Below are 22499 nucleotides of genomic sequence, written 5' to 3' on the forward strand. Positions count from 1 at the left end.
GGTCCCTCCCTTCACAGGGTCTTCGGAGAATGAAATCTTCCCCTATGAGTAATGGATATTGCTTAAGGCACAGTGTGAGCAAGCAACCTTATTTTTAAAAAACACCATGAATAAAACTGTGTGAATCGAAAAAGACAAAAAAAACTCCCCTTGGATTTGCAGATGACTTTAAGGAGCAGGTTCAAGCTCCACGCAGGCGAGGCTGATGTATATATTACAGCACCGCCTGCTACTGGATATACATGGTACTACATTAACCATCCTCCCCCTTTATCTGGGTAAAAATAAAATTGAGAGAAATGATTAATATAAGACGCTTTCAAGGTCTAAGTAAAGCATTTTAACCAAAGCAGCCGTGCGCTTATATACAAGGCCTGGGTGAGGCTCTTTGATTGACTGGATTGGAAGCAAACAGGAGGAAGAAGGGGGAAATGGGGGAGGGGGGAAATGGGGCAGGAGGGAATGGGGCAGGAGGATAGGGAATGGAGCGGGGGATAGGGAATGGGGCAGGGGGGAATGGGGCAGGGGGGATAGGGGGGAATGGGGCAGGGGGATAGGGAATGGGGCAGGGGGATAGGGGGGAATGGGATAGGGGGGAAATGGGGCAGGGGGAGAGGGGGAATGGGGCAAGGGGAGGGGGGAATGGGGCAGGGGAGAGGGGGGGAATGGGGCTAGGGGGGAATGGGGCAGGGGGATAGGAAGGAATGGGGCTGGGGATACGGAGAATGGGGCAGGGGGATGGGGGAATGGGGCAGGGAGAGAGGGAATGGGGCAAGGGGATAGGGAATGGGGCAAGGGGAGAGGGAATGGGGCAGGGGGATAGGGAATGGAGCAGGGGGATGGGGGGAATGGGGCAGGGGCATCTGAATGGGGCAGGGGATAGGGAATGGGGTAGGAGGATAGAGAATGGGACGGGCGATATGTGTGGGGGATGGTTACGTTGGGGTGTGATAATGGAGGGGTCGGTTTTGGGGGGGTTGGTGTGGGGCTGTTGGGGGGGTCGGTGTTGGGGGGGGTCAGTGTTGGGGGGTCAGTGTTGGGGGGGTCAGTGTTGGGGAGTCGGTGTGGGGGGGGTCGGTGTTGGGGGGGTCAGTATTGGTGTTGGGTGGGTCGGTGTTTGGGGGTCGGTGTGGGGGGGTCGGTGTTTGGGGGGTCGGTGTGGGTGGGGTTGATGTTGGGGGGGGGTCAGTGTTGGGGCGGTTTGGTGTGGGGGGGTGATATTGGGGGGGTCGGTGTTGGGGGGTTGGTGTTTGGGGGGTCGGTGTTGGGGGGGGTTGGTGTTGGGGGGGTCAGTGTTGGGGCGGTTTGGTGTGGGGGGGTGATATTGGGGGGGTTGGTGTGGGGTGGGTCGGTGTTTGGGAGGTCGGTGTGGGGGGGGTCGGTGTTGGGGGGGTTGGTGTTGGGGGGCTTTGGTGTTGGGGGACTTTGGTGTTGGGTGGGTCAGTGTTGGGGCGGTTTGGTGTGGGGGGGTGATATTGGGGGGGGTTGGTGTGGGGGTGATATTGGGGGGTCGGTGTGGGGGGTGATATTGGGGGGTCGGTGTGGGGGTTTATATTGAGGGGGTGATATTAGGGGGTCGGTGTGGGGGTGATATTTGGGGGGTTATTGGGGGGGGTGATATCGGGGGCGTGATATTGGGGGGATATTGGTTGGGGGTCGGTGTGGGGGAGAAGCCCCCCCGGTCCCTGCCAGCCCCCCCCCCCCCCCCTCTAAGACAGTCTCTGGTGATTGGTGCCAGGCAGCTGTGCGGCGCCCTCGGCCTCGCCGATCAGGCGGTCGGACTCGCAGTTGATGTCGGGGTAGTGAGCCGGTTGGCTGTTTGAGCGCAGACACACCGGGGGGAAGGGGAAGGCGAAGCTGCCCAGGCAACAGCCCGGACAGGAGAACGGATCGTCCGGCTGCAGCTCCGCCCCGCCCGGGGAATTCGCCCGCTGACGGCGCGGAGTGTCCGCGGCCTCCAGCGCAGGCGCAGTGACAGGCGGCATTCGGCACGTGGCGCCCAGCGCGCTCTCCGCAATCCGCCCGGTTCTGGTCTCCAGCGCGTGCGCGCTGTCCGACAGCCGCCCATTTTTCGCCTCCAGCGCATGCGCGCTCTCCGACAGCCGCCCGTTTTTCGCCTCCAGCGCATGCGCGCTCTCTGACAACGCCGGCACTCTGGCCTCGAGCGTCTGCGCAACGTCCGTCAGCCCCGGCGCACTCCCCACCGGCTCGCAGGTGCTGGGAATGTTCGAGAAGGACCGTTGGTAGTCGGACTTGCTCGCCGGCGTCTCCACGCTGCCGTCCGGAGTGCGGTAAGTGCCGCCGTCGCCGCTGCGGACGGAGGAAGGCGGAGGCCTGTCGCAGTTCCCCGAGCGGCCGCTGGGAGCGGGCGGCTGGTCTTCACTCTCGCAGGCCGCGGCGGTTGCTCTGACCTTTGGCCCCTGACCCCGGCCGGGTGAGGGGTCAGAGTGGGCCAGGCCCCGCCCCCCGCACAGCAGCTCGGGCAGCGAGCGGCAGCGGCGGGCGGGAGGCGCGCCGTCGGGGAGGCCGCTCCGGCCCGGGTTCAGTGGTTCCGGGGTGAGCGGCTGTGTGTTACCCGGGGAAGGTGGCAGCAGCTCGAAGCTCAGCGACATGACCGAGTGGCTGGGAGAGTCGTACAGTTTGATCTTGCCGCCCTTCAGGTCGGCGCGGCCGGAGAAGGGGTTCACCCGGGCGGCTGGGCCCAGACCCTCCACCCCCAGTGCGGCCGGGGAGCACATGTCCGAGTGGCTACGGGACAAGCGAGGTTCACACTGCACCCGCAGGCTGTTAGAAAGGTGTCGGTCCGGTCCCCTGCTCCTTCCCCACTCACACTCCATGTTCCCTAAGGGAGAAAAGAGACTTTTACAGGACAGGTACAGCACAGGGTTAGATACAGAGTAAAGCTCCCTCTACACTGTCCCCATCAAACACTCCCAGGACAGGTACAGCACGGGGTTAGATACAGAGTAAAGCTCCCTCTACACTGTCCCCATCAAACACTCCCAGGACAGGTACAGCACGGGGTTAGATACAGAGTAAAGCTCCCTCTCCACTGCCCCCATCAAACACTCCCAGGACAGGTACAGCACGGGGTTAGATACAGAGTAAAGCTCCCTCTACACTGTCCCCATCAAACACTCCCAGGACAGGTACAGCACGGGGTTAGATACAGAGTAAAGCTCCCTCTACACTGTCCCCATCAAACACTCCCAGGACAGGTACAGCACGGGGTTAGATACAGAGTAAAGCTCCCTCGACACTGTCCCCATCAAACACTCCCAGGACAGGTACAGCACGGGGTTAGATACAGAGTAAAGCTCCCTCTACACTGTCCCCATCAAACACTCCCAGGACAGGTACAGCACGGGGTTAGATACAGAGTAAAGCTCCCTCTACACTGTCCCCATCAAACACTCCCAGGACAGGTACAGCACGGGGTTAGATACAGAGTAAAGCTCCCTCTACACTGTCCCCATCAAACACTCCCAGGACAGGTACAGCACAGGGTTAGATACAGAGTAAAGCTCCCTCTACACTGTCCCCATCAAACACCACTCCCAGGACAGGTACAGCACAGGGTTAGATACAGAGTAAAGCTCCCTCTACACTGTCCCCATCAAACACCACTCCCAGGACAGGTACAGCACAGGGTTAGATACAGAGTAAAGCTCCCTCTACACTGTCCCCATCAAACACCACTCCCAGGACAGGTACAGCACAGGGTTAGATACAGAGTAAAGCTCCCTCTACACTGTCCCCATCAAACACTCCCAGGACAGGTACAGCACGGGGTTAGATACAGAGTAAAGGACCCTCTACACTCCCCATCAAACACTCCCAGGACAGGTACAGCACAGGGTTAGATACAGAGTAAAGCTCCCTCTACACTGTCCCCATCAAACACCACTCCCAGGACAGGTACAGCACAGGGTTAGATACAGAGTAAAGCTCCCTCTACACTGTCCCCATCAAACACTCCCAGGACAGGTACAGCACAGGGTTAGATACAGAGTAAAGCTCCCTCTACACTGTCCCTATCAAACACAACTCCCAGGACAGTTACAGCACAGGGTTAGATACAGAGTAAAGCTCCCTCTACACTGTCCCCATCAAACACCACTCCCAGGACAGGTACAGCACAGGGTTAGATACAGAGTAAAGCTCCCTCTACACTGTCCCCATCAAACACCACTCCCAGGACAGGTACAGCACAGGGTTAGATACAGAGTAAAGCTCCCTCTACACTGTCCCCATCAAACACCACTCCCAGGACAGGTACAGCACAGGGTTAGATACAGAGTAAAGCTCCCTCTACACTGTCCCCATCAAACACTCCCAGGACAGGTACAGCACGGGGTTAGATACTGAGTAAAGCTCCCTCTACACTGTCCCCATCAAACACCACTCCCAGGACAGGTACAGCACAGGGTTAGATACAGAGTAAAGCTCCCTCTACACTGTCCCCATCAAACACCACTCCCAGGACAGGTACAGCACAGGGTTAGATACAGAGTAAAGCTCCCTCTACACTGTCCCCATCAAACACCACTCCCAGGACAGGTACAGCACAGGGTTAGATACAGAGTAAAGCTCCCTCTACACTGTCCCCATCAAACACCACTCCCAGGACAGTTACAGCACAGGGTTAGATACAGAGTAAAGCTCCCTCTACACTGTCCCCATCAAACACCACTCCCAGGACAGGTACAGCACAGGGTTAGATACAGAGTAAAGCTCCCTCTACACTGTCCCCATCAAACACCACTCCCAGGACAGGTACAGCACAGGGTTAGATACAGAGTAAAGCTCCCTCTACACTGTCCCCATCAAACACCACTCCCAGGACAGTTACAGCACAGGGTTAGATACAGAGTAAAGCTCCCTCTACACTGTCCCCATCAAACACCACTCCCAGGACAGGTACAGCACAGGGTTAGATACAGAGTAAAGCTCCCTCTACACTGTCCCCATCAAACACCACTCCCAGGACAGGTACAGCACAGGGTTAGATCCAGAGTAAAGCTCCCTCTACACTGTCCCCATCAAACACCACTCCCAGGACAGGTACAGCACAGGGTTAGATACAGAGTAAAGCTCCCTCTACACTGTCCCCATCAAACACCACTCCCAGGACAGTTACAGCACAGGGTTAGATACAGAGTAAAGCTCCCTCTACACTGTCCCCATCAAACACCACTCCCAGGACAGGTACAGCACAGGGTTAGATACAGAGTAAAGCTCCCTCTACACTGTCCCCATCAAACACCACTCCCAGGACAGGTACAGCACAGGGTTAGATACAGAGTAAAGCTCCCTCTACACTGTCCCCATCAAACACCACTCCCAGGACAGGTACAGCACAGGGTTAGATACAGAGTAAAGCTCCCTCTACACTGTCCCCATCAAACACCACTCCCAGGACAGGTACAGCACAGGGTTAGATACAGAGTAAAGCTCCCTCTACACTGTCCCCATCAAACACTCCCAGGACAGGTACAGCACGGGGTTAGATACAGAGTAAAGCTCCCTCTACACTGTCCCCATCAAACACTCCCAGGACAGGTACAGCACGGGGTTAGATACAGAGTAAAGCTCCCTCTACACTGTCCCCATCAAACACTCCCAGGACAGGTACAGCACGGGGTTAGATACAGAGTAAAGCTCCCTCTACACGGTCCCCATCAAACACCACTCCCAGGACAGGTACAGCACAGGGTTAGATACAGAGTAAAGCTCCCTCTACACTGTCCACATCAAACACTCCCAGGACAGGTACAGCACGGGGTTAGATGCAGAGTAAAGCTCCCTCTACACTGTCCCCATCAAACACCACTCCCAGGACAGGTACAGCACAGGGTTAGATACAGAGTAAAGCTCCCTCTACACTGTCGCCATCAAACACCACTCCCAGGACAGTTACAGCACAGGGTTAGATACAGAGTAAAGCTCCCTCTACACTGTCCCCATCAAACACCACTCCCAGGACAGGTACAGCACAGGGTTAGATACAGAGTAAAGCTCCCTCTACACTGTCCCCATCAAACACCACTCCCAGGACAGGTACAGCACAGGGTTAGATACAGAGTAAAGCTCCCTCTACACTGTCCCCATCAAACACTCCCAGGACAGGTACAGCACGGGGTTAGATACTGAGTAAAGCTCCCTCTACACTGTCCCCATCAAACACCACTCCCAGGACAGGTACAGCACAGGGTTAGATACAGAGTAAAGCTCCCTCTACACTGTCCCCATCAAACACCACTCCCAGGACAGGTACAGCACAGGGTTAGATACAGAGTAAAGCTCCCTCTACACTGTCCCCATCAAACACCACTCCCAGGACAGGTACAGCACAGGGTTAGATACAGAGTAAAGCTCCCTCTACACTGTCCCCATCAAACACCACTCCCAGGACAGTTACAGCACAGGGTTAGATACAGAGTAAAGCTCCCTCTACACTGTCCCCATCAAACACCACTCCCAGGACAGGTACAGCACAGGGTTAGATACAGAGTAAAGCTCCCTCTACACTGTCCCCATCAAACACCACTCCCAGGACAGGTACAGCACAGGGTTGGATACAGAGTAAAGCTCCCTCTACACTGTCCCCATCAAACACCACTCCCAGGACAGTTACAGCACAGGGTTAGATACAGAGTAAAGCTCCCTCTACACTGTCCCCATCAAACACCACTCCCAGGACAGGTACAGCACAGGGTTAGATACAGAGTAAAGCTCCCTCTACACTGTCCCCATCAAACACCACTCCCAGGACAGGTACAGCACAGGGTTAGATACAGAGTAAAGCTCCCTCTACACTGTCCCCATCAAACACCACTCCCAGGACAGGTACAGCACAGGGTTAGATACAGAGTAAAGCTCCCTCTACACTGTCCCCATCAAACACCACTCCCAGGACAGGTACAGCACAGGGTTAGATACAGAGTAAAGCTCCCTCTACACTGTCCCCATCAAACACCACTCCCAGGACAGTTACAGCACAGGGTTAGATACAGAGTAAAGCTACCTCTACACTGTCCCCATCAAACACCACTCCCAGGACAGGTACAGCACAGGGTTAGATACAGAGTAAAGCTCCCTCTACACTGTCCCCATCAAACACCACTCCCAGGACAGGTACAGCACAGGGTTAGATACAGAGTAAAGCTCCCTCTACACTGTCCCCATCAAACACCACTCCCAGGACAGGTACAGCACAGGGTTAGATACAGAGTAAAGCTCCCTCTACACTGTCCCCATCAAACACCACTCCCAGGACAGGTACAGCACAGGGTTAGATACAGAGTAAAGCTCCCTCTACACTGTCCCCATCAAACACTCCCAGGACAGGTACAGCACGGGGTTAGATACAGAGTAAAGCTCCCTCTACACTGTCCCCATCAAACACTCCCAGGACAGGTACAGCACGGGGTTAGATACAGAGTAAAGCTCCCTCTACACTGTCCCCATCAAACACTCCCAGGACAGGTACAGCACGGGGTTAGATACAGAGTAAAGCTCCCTCTACACGGTCCCCATCAAACACCACTCCCAGGACAGGTACAGCACAGGGTTAGATACAGAGTAAAGCTCCCTCTACACTGTCCACATCAAACACTCCCAGGACAGGTACAGCACGGGGTTAGATGCAGAGTAAAGCTCCCTCTACACTGTACCCATCAAACACCACTCCCAGGACAGGTACAGCACAGGGTTAGATACAGAGTGAAGCTCCCTCTACACTGTCGCCATCAAACACCACTCCCAGGACAGTTACAGCACAGGGTTAGATACAGAGTAAAGCTCCCTCTACACTGTCCCCATCAAACACTCCCAGCACAGGTACAGCACGGGGTTAGATACAGAGTAAAGCTCCCTCTACACTGTCCCCATCAAACACTCCCAGGACAGGTACAGCACGGGGTTAGATACAGAGTAAAGCTCCCTCTACACTGTCCCCATCAAACACTCCCAGGACAGGTACAGCACGGGGTTAGATGCAGAGTAAAGCTCCCTCTACACTGTCCCCATCAAACACCACTCCCAGGACAGGTACAGCACAGGGTTAGATACAGAGTAAAGCTCCCTCTACACTGTCGCCATCAAACACCACTCCCAGGACAGTTACAGCACAGGGTTAGATACAGAGGAAAGCTCCCTCTACACTGTCCCCATCAAACACTCCCAGGACAGGTACAGCACGGGGTTAGATACAGAGTAAAGCTCCCTCTACACTGTCCCCATCAAACACTCCCAGGACAGGTACAGCACGGGGTTAGATACAGAGTAAAGCTCCCTCTACACTGTCCCCATCAAACACCACTCCCAGGACAGGTACAGCACAGGGTTAGAGACAGAGTAAAGCCCCCTCTACACGGTCCCCATCAAACACCACTCCCAGGACAGGTACAGCACAGGGTTAGATACAGAGTAAAGCTCCCTCTACACTGTCCCCATCAAACACCACTCCCAGGACAGGTACAGCACAGGGTTAGATACAGAGTAAAGCTCCCTCTACACTGTCCCCATCAAACACCACTCCCAGGACAGGTACAGCACAGGGTTAGATACAGAGTAAAGCTCCCTCTACACTGTCCCCATCAAACACCACTCCCAGGACAGGTACAGCACAGGGTTAGATACAGAGTAAAGCTCCCTCTACACTGTCCACATCAAACACTCCCAGGACAGGTACAGCACGGGGTTAGATGCAGAGTAAAGCTCCCTCTACACTGTCCCCATCAAACACCACTCCCAGGACAGGTACAGCACAGGGTTAGATACAGAGTAAAGCTCCCTCTACACTGTCGCCATCAAACACCACTCCCAGGACAGTTACAGCACAGGGTTAGATACAGAGTAAAGCTCCCTCTACACTGTCCCCATCAAACACCACTCCCAGGACAGGTACAGCACAGGGTTAGATACAGAGTAAAGCTCCCTCTACACTGTCCCCATCAAACACCACTCCCAGGACAGGTACAGCACAGGGTTAGATACAAAGTAAAGCTCCCTCTACACTGTCCCCATCAAACACTCCCAGGACAGGTACAGCACGGGGTTAGATACTGAGTAAAGCTCCCTCTACACTGTCCCCATCAAACACCACTCCTAGGACAGGTACAGCACAGGGTTAGATACAGAGTAAAGCTCCCTCTACACTGTCCCCATCAAACACCACTCCCAGGACAGGTACAGCACAGGGTTAGATACAGAGTAAAGCTCCCTCTACACTGTCCCCATCAAACACCACTCCCAGGACAGGTACAGCACAGGGTTAGATACAGAGTAAAGCTCCCTCTACACTGTCCCCATCAAACACCACTCCCAGGACAGTTACAGCACAGGGTTAGATACAGAGTAAAGCTCCCTCTACACTGTCCCCATCAAACACCACTCCCAGGACAGGTACAGCACAGGGTTAGATACAGAGTAAAGCTCCCTCTACACTGTCCCCATCAAACACCACTCCCAGGACAGGTACAGCACAGGGTTAGATACAGAGTAAAGCTCCCTCTACACTGTCCCCATCAAACACCACTCCCAGGACAGTTACAGCACAGGGTTAGATACAGAGTAAAGCTCCCTCTACACTGTCCCCATCAAACACCACTCCCAGGACAGTTACAGCACAGGGTTAGATACAGAGTAAAGCTCCCTCTACACTGTCCCCATCAAACACCACTCCCAGGACAGGTACAGCACAGGGTTAGATACAGAGTAAAGCTCCCTCTACACTGTCCCCATCAAACACCACTCCCAGGACAGGTACAGCACAGGGTTAGATACAGAGTAAAGCTCCCTCTACACTGTCCCCATCAAACACCACTCCCAGGACAGGTACAGCACAGGGTTAGATACAGAGTAAAGCTCCCTCTACACTGTCCCCATCAAACACCACTCCCAGGACAGGTACAGCACAGGGTTAGATACAGAGTAAAGCTCCCTCTACACTGTCCCCATCAAACACTCCCAGGACAGGTACAGCACAGGGTTAGATACAGAGTAAAGCTCCCTCTACACTGTCCCCATCAAACACCACTCCCAGGACAGGTACAGCACAGGGTTAGATACAGAGTAAAGCTCCCTCTACACTGTCCCCATCAAACACCACTCCCAGGACAGGTACAGCACAGGGTTAGATACAGAGTAAAGCTCCCTCTACACTGTCCCCATCAAACACCACTCCCAGGACAGGTACAGCACAGGGTTAGATACAGAGTAAAGCTCCCTCTACACTGTCCCCATCAAACACCACTCCCAGGACAGGTACAGCACAGGGTTAGATACAGAGTAAAGCTCCCTCTACACTGTCCCCATCAAACACTCCCAGGACAGGTACAGCACGGGGTTAGATACAGAGTAAAGGACCCTCTACACTCCCCATCAAACACTCCCAGGACAGGTACAGCACAGGGTTAGATACAGAGTAAAGCTCCCTCTACACTGTCCCCATCAAACACCACTCCCAGGACAGGTACAGCACAGGGTTAGATACAGAGTAAAGCTCCCTCTACACTGTCCCCATCAAACACTCCCAGGACAGGTACAGCACAGGGTTAGATACAGAGTAAAGCTCCCTCTACACTGTCCCTATCAAACACAACTCCCAGGACAGTTACAGCACAGGTTTAGATACAGAGTAAAGCTCCCTCTACACTGTCCCCATCAAACACCACTCCCAGGACAGGTACAGCACAGGGTTAGATACAGAGTAAAGCTCCCTCTACACTGTCCCCATCAAACACCACTCCCAGGACAGGTACAGCACAGGGTTAGATACAGAGTAAAGCTCCCTCTACACTGTCCCCATCAAACACCACTCCCAGGACAGGTACAGCACAGGGTTAGATACAGAGTAAAGCTCCCTCTACACTGTCCCCATCAAACACTCCCAGGACAGGTACAGCACGGGGTTAGATACTGAGTAAAGCTCCCTCTACACTGTCCCCATCAAACACCACTCCCAGGACAGGTACAGCACAGGGTTAGATACAGAGTAAAGCTCCCTCTACACTGTCCCCATCAAACACCACTCCCAGGACAGGTACAGCACAGGGTTAGATACAGAGTAAAGCTCCCTCTACACTGTCCCCATCAAACACCACTCCCAGGACAGGTACAGCACAGGGTTAGATACAGAGTAAAGCTCCCTCTACACTGTCCCCATCAAACACCACTCCCAGGACAGTTACAGCACAGGGTTAGATACAGAGTAAAGCTCCCTCTACACTGTCCCCATCAAACACCACTCCCAGGACAGGTACAGCACAGGGTTAGATACAGAGTAAAGCTCCCTCTACACTGTCCCCATCAAACACCACTCCCAGGACAGGTACAGCACAGGGTTAGATACAGAGTAAAGCTCCCTCTACACTGTCCCCATCAAACACCACTCCCAGGACAGTTACAGCACAGGGTTAGATACAGAGTAAAGCTCCCTCTACACTGTCCCCATCAAACACCACTCCCAGGACAGGTACAGCACAGGGTTAGATACAGAGTAAAGCTCCCTCTACACTGTCCCCATCAAACACCACTCCCAGGACAGGTACAGCACAGGGTTAGATCCAGAGTAAAGCTCCCTCTACACTGTCCCCATCAAACACCACTCCCAGGACAGGTACAGCACAGGGTTAGATACAGAGTAAAGCTCCCTCTACACTGTCCCCATCAAACACCACTCCCAGGACAGGTACAGCACGGGGTTAGATGCAGAGTAAAGCTCCCTCTACACTGTCCCCATCAAACACCACTCCCAGGACAGGTACAGCACAGGGTTAGATACAGAGTAAAGCTCCCTCTACACTGTCGCCATCAAACACCACTCCCAGGACAGGTACAGCACAGGGTTAGATACAGAGTAAAGCTCCCTCTACACTGTCCCCATCAAACACCACTCCCAGGACAGGTACAGCACAGGGTTAGATACAGAGTAAAGCTCCCTCTACACTGTCCCCATCAAACACCACTCCCAGGACAGGTACAGCACAGGGTTAGATACAGAGTAAAGCTCCCTCTACACTGTCCCCATCAAACACTCCCAGGACAGGTACAGCACGGGGTTAGATACAGAGTAAAGCTCCCTCTACACTGTCCCCATCAAACACTCCCAGGACAGGTACAGCACGGGGTTAGATACAGAGTAAAGCTCCCTCTACACTGTCCCCATCAAACACTCCCAGGACAGGTACAGCACGGGGTTAGATACAGAGTAAAGCTCCCTCTACACGGTCCCCATCAAACACCACTCCCAGGACAGGTACAGCACAGGGTTAGATACAGAGTAAAGCTCCCTCTACACTGTCCACATCAAACACTCCCAGGACAGGTACAGCACGGGGTTAGATGCAGAGTAAAGCTCCCTCTACACTGTCCCCATCAAACACCACTCCCAGGACAGGTACAGCACAGGGTTAGATACAGAGTAAAGCTCCCTCTACACTGTCGCCATCAAACACCACTCCCAGGACAGTTACAGCACAGGGTTAGATACAGAGTAAAGCTCCCTCTACACTGTCCCCATCAAACACCACTCCCAGGACAGGTACAGCACAGGGTTAGATACAGAGTAAAGCTCCCTCTACACTGTCCCCATCAAACACCACTCCCAGGACAGGTACAGCACAGGGTTTGATACAGAGTAAAGCTCCCTCTACACTGTCCCCATCAAACACTCCCAGGACAGGTACAGCACGGGGTTAGATACTGAGTAAAGCTCCCTCTACACTGTCCCCATCAAACACCACTCCCAGGACAGGTACAGCACAGGGTTAGATACAGAGTAAAGCTCCCTCTACACTGTCCCCATCAAACACCACTCCCAGGACAGGTACAGCACGGGGTTAGATACAGAGTAAAGCTCCCTCTACACTGTCCCCATCAAACACTCCCAGGACAGGTACAGCACGGGGTTAGATACAGAGTAAAGCTCCCTCTACACGGTCCCCATCAAACACCACTCCCAGGACAGGTACAGCACAGGGTTAGATACAGAGTAAAGCTCCCTCTACACTGTCCCCATCAAACACCACTCCCAGGACAGGTACAGCACGGGGTTAGATGCAGAGTAAAGCTCCCTCTACACTGTACCCATCAAACACCACTCCCAGGACAGGTACAGCACAGGGTTAGATACAGAGTGAAGCTCCCTCTACACTGTCCCCATCAAACACTCCCAGGACAGGTACAGCACGGGGTTAGATACAGAGTAAAGCTCCCTCTACACTGTCCCCATCAAACACTCCCAGGACAGGTACAGCACGGGGTTAGATACAGAGTAAAGCTCCCTCTACACTGTCCCCATCAAACACTCCCAGGACAGGTACAGCACGGGGTTAGATGCAGAGTAAAGCTCCCTCTACACTGTCCCCATCAAACACCACTCCCAGGACAGGTACAGCACAGGGTTAGATACAGAGTAAAGCTCCCTCTACACTGTCGCCATCAAACACCACTCCCAGGACAGTTACAGCACAGGGTTAGATACAGAGTAAAGCTCCCTCTACACTGTCCCCATCAAACACTCCCAGGACAGGTACAGCACGGGGTTAGATACAGAGTAAAGCTCCCTCTACACTGTCCCCATCAAACACTCCCAGGACAGGTACAGCACGGGGTTAGATACAGAGTAAAGCTCCCTCTACACTGTCCCCATCAAACACCACTCCCAGGACAGGTACAGCACAGGGTTAGAGACAGAGTAAAGCCCCCTCTACACGGTCCCCATCAAACACCACTCCCAGGACAGGTACAGCACAGGGTTAGATACAGAGTAAAGCTCCCTCTACACTGTCCCCATCAAACACCACTCCCAGGACAGGTACAGCACAGGGTTAGATACAGAGTAAAGCTCCCTCTACACTGTCCCCATCAAACACCACTCCCAGGACAGGTACAGCACAGGGTTAGATACAGAGTAAAGCTCCCTCTACACTGTCCCCATCAAACACCACTCCCAGGACAGGTACAGCACAGGGTTAGATACAGAGTAAAGCTCCCTCTACACTGTCCACATCAAACACTCCCAGGACAGGTACAGCACGGGGTTAGATGCAGAGTAAAGCTCCCTCTACACTGTCCCCATCAAACACCACTCCCAGGACAGGTACAGCACAGGGTTAGATACAGAGTAAAGCTCCCTCTACACTGTCGCCATCAAACACCACTCCCAGGACAGTTACAGCACAGGGTTAGATACAGAGTAAAGCTCCCTCTACACTGTCCCCATCAAACACCACTCCCAGGACAGGTACAGCACAGGGTTAGATACAGAGTAAAGCTCCCTCTACACTGTCCCCATCAAACACCACTCCCAGGACAGGTACAGCACAGGGTTAGATACAAAGTAAAGCTCCCTCTACACTGTCCCCATCAAACACTCCCAGGACAGGTACAGCACGGGGTTAGATACTGAGTAAAGCTCCCTCTACACTGTCCCCATCAAACACCACTCCTAGGACAGGTACAGCACAGGGTTAGATACAGAGTAAAGCTCCCTCTACACTGTCCCCATCAAACACCACTCCCAGGACAGGTACAGCACAGGGTTAGATACAGAGTAAAGCTCCCTCTACACTGTCCCCATCAAACACCACTCCCAGGACAGGTACAGCACAGGGTTAGATACAGAGTAAAGCTCCCTCTACACTGTCCCCATCAAACACCACTCCCAGGACAGTTACAGCACAGGGTTAGATACAGAGTAAAGCTCCCTCTACACTGTCCCCATCAAACACCACTCCCAGGACAGGTACAGCACAGGGTTAGATACAGAGTAAAGCTCCCTCTACACTGTCCCCATCAAACACCACTCCCAGGACAGGTACAGCACAGGGTTAGATACAGAGTAAAGCTCCCTCTACACTGTCCCCATCAAACACCACTCCCAGGACAGTTACAGCACAGGGTTAGATACAGAGTAAAGCTCCCTCTACACTGTCCCCATCAAACACCACTCCCAGGACAGTTACAGCACAGGGTTAGATACAGAGTAAAGCTCCCTCTACACTGTCCCCATCAAACACCACTCCCAGGACAGGTACAGCACAGGGTTAGATACAGAGTAAAGCTCCCTCTACACTGTCCCCATCAAACACCACTCCCAGGACAGGTACAGCACAGGGTTAGATACAGAGTAAAGCTCCCTCTACACTGTCCCCATCAAACACCACTCCCAGGACAGGTACAGCACAGGGTTAGATACAGAGTAAAGCTCCCTCTACACTGTCCCCATCAAACACCACTCCCAGGACAGGTACAGCACAGGGTTAGATACAGAGTAAAGCTCCCTCTACACTGTCCCCATCAAACACTCCCAGGACAGGTACAGCACGGGGTTAGATACAGAGTAAAGCTCCCTCTACACTGTCCCCATCAAACACTCCCAGGACAGGTACAGCACGGGGTTAGATACAGAGTAAAGCTCCCTCTACACTGTCCCCATCAAACACTCCCAGGACAGGTACAGCACGGGGTTAGATACAGAGTAAAGCTCCCTCTACACGGTCCCCATCAAACACCACTCCCAGGACAGGTACAGCACAGGGTTAGATACAGAGTAAAGCTCCCTCTACACTGTCCACATCAAACACTCCCAGGACAGGTACAGCACAGGGTTAGATGCAGAGTAAAGCTCCCTCTACACTGTACCCATCAAACACCACTCCCAGGACAGGTACAGCACAGGGTTAGATACAGAGTAAAGCTCCCTCTACACTGTCGCCATCAAACACCACTCCCAGGACAGTTACAGCACAGGGTTAGATACAGAGTAAAGCTCCCTCTACACTGTCCCCATCAAACACTCCCAGGACAGGTACAGCACGGGGTTAGATACAGAGTAAAGCTCCCTCTACACTGTCCCCATCAAACACTCCCAGGACAGGTACAGCACGGGGTTAGATACAGAGTAAAGCTCCCTCTACACTGTCCCCATCAAACACTCCCAGGACAGGTACAGCACGGGGTTAGATGCAGAGTAAAGCTCCCTCTACACTGTCCCCATCAAACACCACTCCCAGGACAGTTACAGCACAGGGTTAGATACAGAGTAAAGCTCCCTCTACACTGTCCCCATCAAACACTCCCAGGACAGGTACAGCACGGGGTTAGATACAGAGTAAAGCTCCCTCTACACTGTCCCCATCAAACACTCCCAGGACAGGTACAGCACGGGGTTAGATACAGAGTAAAGCTCCCTCTACACTGTCCCCATCAAACACTCCCAGGACAGGTACAGCACGGGGTTAGATACAGAGTAAAGCTCCCTCTACACTGTCCCCATCAAACACCACTCCCAGGACAGGTACAGCACAGGGTTAGATACAGAGTAAAGCTCCCTCTACACTGTCCCCATCAAACACCACTCCCAGGACAGGTACAGCACAGGGTTAGATACAGAGTAAAGCTCCCTCTACACTGTCCCCATCAAACACCACTCCCAGGACAGGTACAGCACAGGGTTAGATACAGAGTAAAGCTCCCTCTACACTGTCCCCATCAAACACCACTCCCAGGACAGGTACAGCACAGGGTTAGATACAGAGTAAAGCTCCCTCTACACTGTCCACATCAAACACTCCCAGGACAGGTACAGCACGGGGTTAGATACAGAGTAAAGCTCCCTCTACACTGTCCCCATCAAACACCACTCCCAGGACAGGTACAGCACAGGGTTAGATACAGAGTAAAGCTCCCTCTACACTGTCCCCATCAAACACTCCCAGGACAGGTACAGCACGGGGTTAGATACAGAGTAAAGCTCCCTCTACACTGTCCCCATCAAACACTCCCAGGACAGGTACAGCACGGGGTTAGATACAGAGTAAAGCTCCCTCTACACTGTCCCCATCAAACACCACTCCCAGGACAGGTACAGCACAGGGTTAGAGACAGAGTAAAGCCCCCTCTACACGGTCCCCATCAAACACCACTCCCAGGACAGGTACAGCACAGGGTTAGATACAGAGTAAAGCTCCCTCTACACTGTCCCCATCAAACACCACTCCCAGGACAGGTACAGCACAGGGTTAGATACAGAGTAAAGCTCCCTCTACACTGTCCCCATCAAACACCACTCCCAGGACAGGTACAGCACAGGGTTAGATACAGAGTAAAGCTCCCTCTACACTGTCCCCATCAAACACCACTCCCAGGACAGGTACAGCACAGGGTTAGATACAGAGTAAAGCTCCCTCTACACTGTCCACATCAAACACTCCCAGGACAGGTACAGCACGGGGTTAGATGCAGAGTAAAGCTCCCTCTACACTGTCCCCATCAAACACCACTCCCAGGACAGGTACAGCACAGGGTTAGATACAGAGTAAAGCTCCCTCTACACTGTCGCCATCAAACACCACTCCCAGGACAGTTACAGCACAGGGTTAGATACAGAGTAAAGCTCCCTCTACACTGTCCCCATCAAACACCACTCCCAGGACAGGTACAGCACAGGGTTAGATACAGAGTAAAGCTCCCTCTACACTGTCCCCATCAAACACCACTCCCAGGACAGGTACAGCACAGGGTTAGATACAAAGTAAAGCTCCCTCTACACTGTCCCCATCAAACACTCCCAGGACAGGTACAGCACGGGGTTAGATACTGAGTAAAGCTCCCTCTACACTGTCCCCATCAAACACCACTCCTAGGACAGGTACAGCACAGGGTTAGATACAGAGTAAAGCTCCCTCTACACTGTCCCCATCAAACACCACTCCCAGGACAGGTACAGCACAGGGTTAGATACAGAGTAAAGCTCCCTCTACACTGTCCCCATCAAACACCACTCCCAGGACAGGTACAGCACAGGGTTAGATACAGAGTAAAGCTCCCTCTACACTGTCCCCATCAAACACCACTCCCAGGACAGTTACAGCACAGGGTTAGATACAGAGTAAAGCTCCCTCTACACTGTCCCCATCAAACACCACTCCCAGGACAGGTACAGCACAGGGTTAGATACAGAGTAAAGCTCCCTCTACACTGTCCCCATCAAACACCACTCCCAGGACAGGTACAGCACAGGGTTAGATACAGAGTAAAGCTCCCTCTACACTGTCCCCATCAAACACCACTCCCAGGACAGTTACAGCACAGGGTTAGATACAGAGTAAAGCTCCCTCTACACTGTCCCCATCAAACACCACTCCCAGGACAGTTACAGCACAGGGTTAGATACAGAGTAAAGCTCCCTCTACACTGTCCCCATCAAACACCACTCCCAGGACAGGTACAGCACAGGGTTAGATACAGAGTAAAGCTCCCTCTACACTGTCCCCATCAAACACCACTCCCAGGACAGGTACAGCACAGGGTTAGGTACAGAGTAAAGCTCCCTCTACACTGTCCCCATCAAACACCACTCCCAGGACAGGTACAGCACAGGGTTAGATACAGAGTAAAGCTCCCTCTACACTGTCCCCATCAAACACCACTCCCAGGACAGGTACAGCACAGGGTTAGATACAGAGTAAAGCTCCCTCTACACTGTCCCCATCAAACACTCCCAGGACAGGTACAGCACGGGGTTAGATACAGAGTAAAGCTCCCTCTACACTGTCCCCATCAAACACTCCCAGGACAGGTACAGCACGGGGTTAGATACAGAGTAAAGCTCCCTCTACACTGTCCCCATCAAACACTCCCAGGACAGGTACAGCACGGGGTTAGATACAGAGTAAAGCTCCCTCTACACGGTCCCCATCAAACACCACTCCCAGGACAGGTACAGCACAGGGTTAGATACAGAGTAAAGCTCCCTCTACACTGTCCACATCAAACACTCCCAGGACAGGTACAGCACAGGGTTAGATGCAGAGTAAAGCTCCCTCTACACTGTACCCATCAAACACCACTCCCAGGACAGGTACAGCACAGGGTTAGATACAGAGTAAAGCTCCCTCTACACTGTCGCCATCAAACACCACTCCCAGGACAGTTACAGCACAGGGTTAGATACAGAGTAAAGCTCCCTCTACACTGTCCCCATCAAACACTCCCAGGACAGGTACAGCACGGGGTTAGATACAGAGTAAAGCTCCCTCTACACTGTCCCCATCAAACACTCCCAGGACAGGTACAGCACGGGGTTAGATACAGAGTAAAGCTCCCTCTACACTGTCCCCATCAAACACTCCCAGGACAGGTACAGCACGGGGTTAGATGCAGAGTAAAGCTCCCTCTACACTGTCCCCATCAAACACCACTCCCAGGACAGTTACAGCACAGGGTTAGATACAGAGTAAAGCTCCCTCTACACTGTCCCCATCAAACACTCCCAGGACAGGTACAGCACGGGGTTAGATACAGAGTAAAGCTCCCTCTACACTGTCCCCATCAAACACTCCCAGGACAGGTACAGCACGGGGTTAGATACAGAGTAAAGCTCCCTCTACACTGTCCCCATCAAACACTCCCAGGACAGGTACAGCACGGGGTTAGATACAGAGTAAAGCTCCCTCTACACTGTCCCCATCAAACACCACTCCCAGGACAGGTACAGCACAGGGTTAGATACAGAGTAAAGCTCCCTCTACACTGTCCCCATCAAACACCACTCCCAGGACAGGTACAGCACAGGGTTAGATACAGAGTAAAGCTCCCTCTACACTGTCCCCATCAAACACCACTCCCAGGACAGGTACAGCACAGGGTTAGATACAGAGTAAAGCTCCCTCTACACTGTCCCCATCAAACACCACTCCCAGGACAGGTACAGCACAGGGTTAGATACAGAGTAAAGCTCCCTCTACACTGTCCACATCAAACACTCCCAGGACAGGTACAGCACGGGGTTAGATACAGAGTAAAGCTCCCTCTACACTGTCCCCATCAAACACCACTCCCAGGACAGGTACAGCACAGGGTTAGATACAGAGTAAAGCTCCCTCTACACTGTCCACATCAAACACTCCCAGGCCAGGTACAGCACGTGGTTAGATACAGAGTAAAGCACCCTCTACACTGTCCCCATCAAATACTCCCAGGACAGGTACAGCACGGGGTTAGATAAAGTGTAGAGCTCCCTCTACACTGTCCCCATCAAACACTCCCTGGACGGGTATAGCATGGGGTTAGATACAGAGTAAAGCTCCCTCTACACTGCCCCCATCAAACACTCCCAGGACAGGTACAGCACGGGGTTAGATACAGAGTAAAGCTCCCTCTACACTCCCCCATCAAACACTCCCAGGACAGGTACAGCACGGGGTTTGATACAGAGTAAAGCTCTCTACACTGTCCCCATCAAACACTCCCAGGACAGGTACAGCACGGGGTTAGATACAGAGTAAAGCTCCCTCTACACTGTCCCCATCAAACACTCCCAGGACAGGTACAGCACGGGGTTAGATACAGAGTAAAGCTTCCTCTACACTGTCCCCCTCAAATAGTCCTAGGACAGGTACAACACAACTTGTGACATTATGCCATAAATTCATAGATGAAGACTTTATTGCTGCTCTCTGTCTGTTAATCCCTCCGTCTGGTTCCCTTCCTCTGGTCCCTATTCCTTTCCACCTTCATCCTTGTGCTTTCCCTCCATTGTTACACTCTTCCTTTCCAAGTCCCTCAATCCTTTCCTGAACTCTTCCTCTTTCCATCCCTAACTCCTCAGAGTCAATTTACCATTGCGTACGGTTGATACTTCCACGGTGACGGGCTGTTCTCCTGCATTCTGCAGCCCGAAATCTGGGTCCTTGTACAGTTTCAGCACAGCTTCCAGCCTCTGGGCAATCTCTGCAAAGGGTGGGCGCTGCCTGGAATCCATCTTTAACACACGCACAAAACAGAAATGCAGAACAGGTCAGAGAAACAAGCAGCAGTGTAAGAATCCATGCTTTCCTCGTTCTGGTGCCCAGCTCCTCGAGCTGCACTGCAGTACATGTGTTTTACAGAGACAGAACTGTCCATATCACCGTAACAGAACACCAGTCTGACTATTGGTGAGTGAGCACACACCACCTAGGGTAAGATCCTATTCTTATTCAGCTGGCTGAAAGTTAACACAATGCTTGAATCCTGCCCCCCACAGAGAGGGGACCTCACTGTGGATGGTTGGGTGCATTGGCAAGTTCCTCCTTCATATGTTGCTTTTTCAAGCACTTTTCCCAATCGTTGGGATCTGCAAATGCGCCGGAGAGATGTAACTTTGCGTTGATCTATCACTGACAATAATAATAATCTTTATTGTCACAAGTAGGCTCACATTAACACTGCAATGAAGTTACTGTGAAAATCCCCTAGTCGCCACATTTCAGCACCTGAGGGAGAATTCAGAATGCCCAATTCACCCAACAAGCACGCCTTTTGAGACTTGTGCGACGAAACCGGAGCACCCGGAAGAAACCCCACGCAGACACAGGGAGAACGTACAGACTCCACACAGACAGTGACCCAAGCAGGAATTGACCCTGGACAGGTACAGCACGGGGTTAGACACAGAGTAAAGCTCCGTCTACACTGTCCCCATCAAACACTCCCAGGACAGATACAGCACAGGATTCGAGTATCACTCTACATTATCCCATCATGGCACCGTGCCTTGAAGTTCAAAGCAGTGCCCAATACACGTCCAAATTTTCTTCTAGGCGGCTCTGACCCATTTAAGATAGTGGTCCGGAGAATTGTTATGAGTTATGAATCTTGTCAACAATGAATCTCAGGATAACCCAACACTATTTGACATTGAATGCATTTAAGTTATTGGATGATTAAAAACGAAAAGCAAATTTAAAAATAGCAATGCAGCAACTTGCTGTCCATCCCAATTGTGCAACTTGGAGACTCACAACACAGCAGTGGACAGCCAGCTTCAGGAACACAGGTGGACAATCTCCCACCATCGTCTCAAACGTATTCACATCTAGGCCAAAGTCCTGAAGGAAATGGAGAATGGAGACTTTAGATCATTCAATTACTTGCATTGACAGTGTGGAACAGGACCTCTTACCAATCATTACAGATGCACCATAGAAAGCATCCTATCAGGCTGCATCACAGCCTGGTATGGCAACTGCTCAGCCCAGGACCGCAAGAAAATATAGAGAGTCGTGAACACCGCCCAGTCCATCACACAAACCTGCCTCCCCTCCATTGACTCCATCTACACTTCCCGCTGCCCTGGGAAAACGGGCAGCATAATCAAAGACCTCTCCCACCTGGGTTATTCTCTCTTTCAACTGCCCCATTGGGCAGGAGATACAAAAGCCTGAGAACACTGACGAACAGATTCAAAAACAGCTTCTTCCCCGCTGTTACTAGACTCCTAAACGACCCTCTTATGGACTGAACTGATCTCTCCACGCATCTTCTCTACTGAGTAGTACTACACTCCGGATGCTTCACCCGATGCCTGTGTCTATGTATTTGCATTGTGTATTTATGTATGTCCTACGTTTTTCATGTATGGAGCGATCTGTCTGGACTGTACACAGAACAATACGTTTCACTGTACCTCGGTACACGTGACAATAAATCAAATCCAAATCCTCGGA

At 52.5% G+C, this 22499-nt stretch overlaps 1 protein-coding gene and 1 long non-coding RNA gene across 2 annotated transcripts in view; one reads left to right on the forward strand and one right to left on the reverse strand.

Annotated features, from left to right (window-relative positions):
• Positions 1–592: 592 nt before the first annotated feature.
• Positions 593–22499, reverse strand: part of LOC140429090 (dual specificity testis-specific protein kinase 2-like) — a 352368-nt gene continuing 330461 nt past the window's right edge. The window contains exons 8-10 of the mRNA XM_072515654.1: positions 21795–21881; positions 20632–20773; positions 593–2842 (exon numbers count right to left, since the gene is read on the reverse strand). Coding sequence (XP_072371755.1) covers positions 1710–2842; positions 20632–20773; positions 21795–21881 — 1362 coding nt within the window. The 3' untranslated portion in view covers positions 593–1709. The remainder of the gene's footprint in view (positions 2843–20631; positions 20774–21794; positions 21882–22499) is intronic.
• LOC140429091 (uncharacterized) overlaps positions 2147–22499 on the forward strand; it is a 66276-nt gene continuing 45923 nt past the window's right edge. The window contains exon 1 of the long non-coding RNA XR_011948982.1: positions 2147–2291. This is a non-coding gene — a long non-coding RNA (uncharacterized lncRNA). The remainder of the gene's footprint in view (positions 2292–22499) is intronic.

Source organism: Scyliorhinus torazame, chromosome 9, assembly GCF_047496885.1.
Source record: "Scyliorhinus torazame isolate Kashiwa2021f chromosome 9, sScyTor2.1, whole genome shotgun sequence".
Lineage (NCBI taxonomy): Eukaryota > Metazoa > Chordata > Chondrichthyes > Carcharhiniformes > Scyliorhinidae > Scyliorhinus > Scyliorhinus torazame.